Raw genomic sequence first — 7145 nt, forward strand, 5'->3', positions numbered from 1 at the left:
CCACCCGAATTGGACAGCTCCAAGTCCTCCGACCGAGGGCCCGTCGGCATCGTCACGCTGGGGGCAGCGCAGCCGCGGCAAACGACGCTGAGCAGCACCAGCATCCCAAGTCTGGTGGAAACCCAACGCGCGGCCAGGCTTCCGCCCGGGGTGCCAGAAGATCCGCTGATGAATCGTCTGCGGTTCCACTACACGACGCAGCCAAGGGAGCAGTTGTACGCCAAGGTGCCGTTGGCCGTGACTCGCCCCACCGCAAGTGCGGGAAAGGAATCACAGAATGAGGTGGAGGCCTCAACGGCGGCAGTTCACCAGGAGACCGTGGGAATGCTTTGCAGGAACCTCCCACTCATCGCGGAACCCTCCACCCAGATGGAGGCGGAGTTGCCCGGTCGTGCAAAGGGGAACGCGGAGAGGCCAATAAACCTGGATGACCGCATTACCCCCCAAACCCTCTACACGCTCTTGCACAAAGGCCGTGCTTTGGCCTTCAAGGTGGCCGCAAGAACCCAGAGCAGGCTGATCGAGGAAGAGATTGAACCATCACCCAATGCGAAGCTGGATGAGCTGCGCACACAGGTCACCCGTTTAGAGCCGCCCTATGTAGAGAAAATGTTGCAAGCAAAAGTGTTTGACGAAGCACGGAAAGATGAGTATCCGACGTCGCGTAAGGTACTTCCTATTACTTCCTTGTACTCCGGAAAAAAACGACAGAAATGGCGGTCAACGTACGAGCATTCTTCTCCTTTTCTCACATCACTTCCTCCACGCAGTGAGGATAAAGTAATACAACGAGAATTGTCTATTTTATCTACTTCCCCCACCGAAGCGAATTCCACGGAGGGCGTGGGTACCGCGTTAAGTCTGCCGTTGACACGCTCTACCAATGTAGGTGATGATGCCTGTATCATTGAGCAAGTCGTCGCCTACGCTTCAGCAAGGCGACGACCCGTAGTGGGCTGCAATGTCCCATCAGAGAAAATAGACGGCATCCCACATCCGCATCCATCCTACGCGCCCGTTTTTTCGGCACTAGATGCCGTACTTGCAGTCAGTAAAGAATATGAGAAGATGCAGCAAACATGGCCTGGGGCCAGCACCATGCAAATGAGTGTCTCACGTCGGGCCATTATTGAGCGTCTTTCCTCGTGGGAGTCGTCGGTCATTCCACGTTCTCTGTGGGTGAGCGTTAGTAATCCTACCTTTCCAGGCTCTAGGCGGCACAAAATCGATGAGGATGCCGTAAGTAGTTTACCCAAGAAAAGTTCGGTTGTGTTTCCAGCTGCAAAGGCTACTGGTCGTGCGCAAGTGTACCTACTCGCTGATGCCCTGGATCGCATGTTTCAGGAGGTCCCAGACACCCTCGTTGTATTGGCAAACAAGGAGATTGCGCAGCTGCTCTTGCCAGAGGCGCCAGAAAACGATGGACTCTCTGTATACCGGAGTGTTTCCGATGTCGAGCGGATTATTAATTCACAGGCCATCCAAGAATCCGATTCTGTCCATCGGATGTACGTTGAGGCCGTAGAAAAAGTCATGAAAGTAGCAGATATGGGTCTAGTTGAAATTATACGACAGATTGCTGGCACATGTGTGGAGCGTGGCGCCTTATTAGACGTCCTTCGCCTCCTTATCATGGATGTCACCTCAAGTTGTCTCTGGCTGGTTGGTTATTGCAAGGACCAGGCTCGTCGCGAGGCGAGAGCACGCCAAGAGCTGATTGTGGCTTCTCGAAAAGATGTGGAGGAAGTCATCACGCTACGAGATGAAGTGAAAAAAGGGAGGCAAGAGGAAGCGAAGCTGCGCCGTGCAAATGGTGAGCTTGAGTACAAGGCCTCCAAGTATGACACTCTCATTGAACGTCTACAGTTGAAGGACAAGAATTTCTCAAAGCACCCGGTTGATGAGCACTTGCATATGCTAATGGAATTGGGGGATACCTACACGCAAATGGCAGTGAAAGGGCTGGAGGAATTATACGAGTCTCAGAATGCGGGGTCCAGTGAGACAAGCAAAGTGTTTGACGCCCCCACGACCCACATGAATGCCGTTAAACAGGAAGAGAAACAAGTGGCACGAGAAGAGTTATACACTGAGTCCTACCGACTGCTTGCTGCACTCTCAGAGGCAATGCGGGTGGTGGACGACACATGCGAGCCACTGTATGATCGTCTTGTATTGCCTCCCCCTGGACCGTCGTCAAGAGCGCCAACGAAGAAGTGGGCAGAAATTGCCCGTGCCGTAGGCGCCCACGAAATGGAGAAGAAACACCGCCAGCGCGTCTTTGAGGTGTTTGGACGCTGGAATGGGATGCAAGGAAAACCTCTTGCGGCGAGCTTTGCAGCGTTGGATGTCGAGGATGGTGGGGAAAACGACAACAGGGAAGCTCAAGCCCCAGCGGAGCCCGTCTCACCCGTGCCAATCTTGACCCCTGAGCCCGAAAGCACGCAGCCCAGCAAAGGAACAAGCGACGATGGCGGGAAACGTCTCCAGTTCATTACCAGGAAAGATCTTACGGCTATGGGTGTCACCGACTGTACGCCAGAAGAGATCAATGCGTTGTACAGCCGCGAGTTTGACATTGCGGCGTTTCTACGACTGGAGTATACTGCACCCGGTGAGTATGAGATGACGCCGAGGGTCGTTTGTGACATGGTGCACGATGTCACCGAGGCTTTGCGGCATATCAAACTCCGTGTGAATGCCCTTGCAAATAGTGGTTTAGTGAAGGAAAGCATAAAGCCACCTCTGCAGCCGCCCGCATGCCCAGAAGACGCATGTGTGCTCTGTGGTCGACGTGATCGCGTGGCGATGGAAAAGAAGAACAAGACGGATGTCATGCAACGGGTGGCAAACGAGATTCAGCGACGCTACGATGAGGTGGTAAAGAAGTGTCAAAAGACGGAGTCTGAGCGGGAGAATTACCGGAGGGAAATCCAACGCTATCAAATGCGGGAGAAGAAGCAACAGGAGGAGTGGCAAATACGAGAAAATGAGTTGAAGCAGGCAAATGCCGCGCTCGCGGAGGAAAATCGGCGGCTGGCAGAGCAGGCATATTCTGCAGGAAGCTCCACTGTGGAGAGTGAAGAAAAGGACAGCAACTCCAGACTCGTGCCTACCCTAACCGTGTCATCGGATATGAGCATGGCCTCAGAGGATGTCACGAGTGAAGCTTCGCCCTGGGAGAAGGATAAGAGTGACGAATAAAGTTGCTCTTCAAACTCCTGTGAGTAAAGGAAGGACAGGAATTGCAACAACAATACCCATGAAAAAAAAAAAAGAATAACCGAAGAGCAACAACAAAAAAAAGAGTTCGATGTACAGATCCATGCACTTCTGCTACTTGATATAAAAGTGCGACACATGAAACAAAAACTTGTGATGAGAAAAATATAGAAAGGAGGCGTTGAATGCAGTTGAATCCAAATGTCTTTTTGTATGCTGCTTCTTATTCTTGGTGCTTTCTTACTCTTTTGTATGTATGTATTTGTAATGTGAAGCGGGCCCCTTGGAAAAGTAAACATGCACTGTTGTGTACCCAATGATGTCTGGATCTGGTACTTCATTTGCGTTGAACTCTCGTTTTATGTTGAATTCGTTGGTATGTATTGTTTCTTTATTGTCCTTTTTTGTTTTTGTTTTTGCTTTCGTTCTCTCTGGGGGCGGGTGGGTTTTTTCCTCAGTGTAGATAAAAAACGAGAAGTAAAAAATACCGTTGCGCCTGCTCACAGGAGTGCGCAGTTGCGCGGGAATAGAAATCGTCCCTCTGCGGCAATCACCCAGCAGTCCACATATATATATTTAGTGTGTGTGTGCCTGTGTGGCTCTTTCTGTGCCGGCGAGGGCTGCGGTGTGGTGTCGTCTACCGTTAACATGGCCGAGAACACAGATGGCGTTCCCGCTGACATCAAAGGGGAGAGGGTGGAGCAACTCGTGGCGAACATCAACGCGAAGTGCGACGCCCTGCAGCGGCATTTGATGCAGAGTTCGCAAAGCCAGTCCACCTTGTGGAACGCCCTCACACTTGGCTCCGCGGCTTTCGAGGGGAGATCGTCGGTCCCTTTGATCAGTCCAAGCGCCAACGGCGTTCCCTCCGTCCCCACGACCCATCTATCCCTCGTGACTGCCTCGAACAGGCCGCGCGGACCGACCTACTGGCAAGAGCGTGAACTTTATGTCGCGGCGTCTGAGCTATGCCACTACTTGAATGGCGGTGTCAACTACCGCACGATGTGTATGCAATACCAGTCCATCTTGGAACCGCTTTTGAAGATGCTGAGGGAGGACATTCAGCTGGCGCGTCACACAGATTTTCTGCCGGGTGGCACGCTGGATAGGGCCCATGCCATCTTCTCTCAACTTCTAAATGAATCGAAAGAGCTTCTAGTGGAAAACGGTGTCATTCCGAGGTCTGAAGTGCGACTAGCGGGGAAGGTGGAGAACAAGGACCATGGCAAAGCAGGCGAAACATCCAATCATGAGTACACTTTACCCGTTGCGCTAACTTGCACCGAGTCCTACAACACCGATTCCAGTACACAAAATAGGTCGTCTGAGCGGCACAGCAGTGGAAGAGGAAATTCGGGCAGACAACATGAGTCACGTGTGACCATCAGCGCCCCGACGGAGGGATCAGACCAAGAGAAACCGTATTCGCCACTGCCCCTTTACAATTCCGCATCCAAATGCGCGAGTGAAGACATTTATGATGTACAAACACCCCATGTCCTGCCAACGGAAGAATGCACAGGGAATAGGTTTCAGGCCAACTCGTCTGCAAGGCCTGGGAGCGAGGAAGCGTTAAGGGCGGAGAGCAGCCCCCGCAACCGATCCCGCTATCACTGCATGGAAGAACTCTACAATGAGCTTTACCTCCATGATGGCATGAATATGTTGATTGAAATGATGCGCGTGGTTTTTTTAAAGGAGTATAATAATGCCGATTCAAAAACAGTGGATGAAGCCTTTTCAAAATTCAGAGAAAACGTTGACAACGATCTTTTGCCGCATATTCAGAGCTACGACGCACTGGTTTCCCCCACAAAGGTGCAACCCTTACTACGTTCCGCGTACGTATTGAATTGTTTGCAGCGCTATATCCAACCCAATGAACGATTGCTGGCCATCTTGCAACACATCGACTCTGAGCGTGACGCAACATCGCTGTTTCTCGTCAACATGAGCTTACGCGACACCGATATGAAACCATTTGTTGCTCTGCTACCGAGACTGAGTCACCTTCGTTACTTGGACCTTAGTCACAACGACATTCATGACGCCGGGGTTCGCGAGCTGTGCTCCGCGCTTGAAGGTCACCCATCCCTTGAGCTGCTGGATCTCTCTGATAACCCCCTCACCGACGCAGCTGGTGCGGAGTTGATACAACTGGCGGCCACCACAACGCACCTGAAGGCGGTAGGCCAGCAAGGCATTGCGTTCAGCCACCACATACGGGAAGCACTCGGTTCGCAGCTGCAAAAGAACCGAAGTGCATGCGGTACCTCATTCACACCCAATCATATTTTGAACGGAGTCGGTGTCGGTGGCAGTAATCAAAATGAATTGTGGAAGCGAAGTTTGACGAGGCGCCTAGCGCCCCTTGCGTTAGTAGATGAATCGCAGCCTGCACAGACATTGAAGCCCTCGCCTGGCGAGGTGTTGCAAGCTCAGGGAATGAGCTCATTGGTTTCTCGCAGTTTAGGCATGATGCGTAGGGTGCGTCTGCCGTATCTGACAGCAACGCGAGGCGGTCAAGCAAACCGCGGAAAACGCGTGACTGATAGCAGTCCCCGGTGAAGCAGTGCAAGAAAGAGAGGCACAAAAATATATATGACCGGAGCTGATGATGAGGGTTCAATGTGAATTCACGAGGAAATGGATATTCATTTTGCTCCGGGAAAGAAAAAAAAGGAGGGGGGCGAGGCGTGTGTGCAATTGCAATAATGGCGGCGAGGAAAAATACGTGCTTCTCTGTTCAACGAGACGAAAAAAGTGAGGAAAAAGCTGGTCCAACTGGAAGAGAAACAGGGGCGAGCTGAGACGAGGCGCTGCGGTATGCATATGTGCACAGATATGCAGGCACATACGTCACCTACAGAGTATACAAGCATATATGAATATATATATATATATATATTTGTATGTATGTATGTATATATATTTACGTATGGTTCTATGAGAACAGATACTGTCATTGTTAGACCTTCAACCACTGCCATGATGAAAGGCCGGATTCATCTGCAGTAGAAGAAAAGAAAAAACCACTTCTTTGCGTTATTTTCGTTTTATACGGTTTTACTTTTTTTTTTGTCTTCACAATCGCATATATATATATATATATGCTGTGGGGTGGGGAGCAGGTGGAGTATAAGGTTCTCCCTCCAGCGCTGGTTTGCCATTTTGGAGACTTGACATTTGCAACCGTGGGTATAGAGGCAGAGCCTCCTTTGTGTTTGTGGTGGTGACGGCGACAACTACCACCAATTCAGGAGATTTCTTCCTTTTTTTTTTCTGGTTTAAGGTCCTCGATGCAAATGGATGGAAAATGCCAGTGTCTTATTATGTATCTATTTAAGAACGCTTCATGTAGTTTGCGGCGCATTCTGATAGGTTGCCTACTTGTGACGCTGGTGTTATCTGACTGTGGCCCTCTTGTTTGCCATTTCTTTTCCTTTTGTATATGTGCCGTTGCTCTGCTACCTGTTTCACTTTGGGAAGACACACGCGCACGGACGGAATTCCCCCTAGTTCATGATCGAGGTGAGTCGCGTGCGAGCAGTTCCATGCAACCCCCTGGCCCGTCATCCATTTCGCCGCACCACCCTGCCGCCGGGCCCGCGTACACCGGCCCGTTCCCCGGCGTCGCGGCGGCGACAGGTGTCTTCTGCAGGAATTCATTCTCGTTGGCTTGAAAGCGCGCGGTGGAGGCATTTGAAGCTGGAGCAAAAGACAGGCCCATAAAATAATGGGAAACTCGTGGAGGGGCAGGTGCGCCCCCCTCCCTCGCGGGCCGTGGTCGGCACCGGATTCATTGCATTTGAGGGCTGGGCAGAGCACACACAGAAGCGCGGTCCCATGAACCCACGCGCGGTGATTCTGTTGGACGCAGCGCATCCAGCCCAAGCTACGCCCCGAGGGGCCGGAGTGCG

At 51.6% G+C, this 7145-nt stretch overlaps 2 protein-coding genes across 2 annotated transcripts, besides 3 other annotated features; both read left to right on the forward strand.

Moving 5' to 3' along the window:
• Tco025E_06114 (uncharacterized protein) lies at positions 1–3204 on the forward strand (the record flags this gene model as incomplete). Its single annotated transcript, XM_029373003.1, has 1 exon — positions 1–3204. A coding segment is annotated over one exon (3204 nt), but the record flags the coding sequence as incomplete, so codon positions are not given.
• A 401-nt stretch (positions 3205–3605) lies between these two features.
• Positions 3606–3649: a microsatellite.
• Positions 3650–3870: 221 nt separating this feature from the next.
• Positions 3871–5793, forward strand: Tco025E_06115 (uncharacterized protein; the record flags this gene model as incomplete). The annotated part of the gene is made up of 1 exon (XM_029373004.1): positions 3871–5793. The coding sequence occupies one exon, from the start codon at positions 3871–3873 to the stop codon at positions 5791–5793; it is 1923 nt and encodes a 640-aa protein (XP_029226875.1).
• Positions 5794–6105: 312 nt separating this feature from the next.
• Positions 6106–6160: a microsatellite.
• A 159-nt stretch (positions 6161–6319) lies between these two features.
• Positions 6320–6337: a microsatellite.
• The last annotated feature ends 808 nt before the right edge of the window (positions 6338–7145 follow it).

Source organism: Trypanosoma conorhini, assembly GCF_003719485.1.
Source record: "Trypanosoma conorhini strain 025E chromosome Unknown Tco_14.4_contig_00394, whole genome shotgun sequence".
NCBI lineage: Eukaryota > Euglenozoa > Kinetoplastea > Trypanosomatida > Trypanosomatidae > Trypanosoma > Trypanosoma conorhini.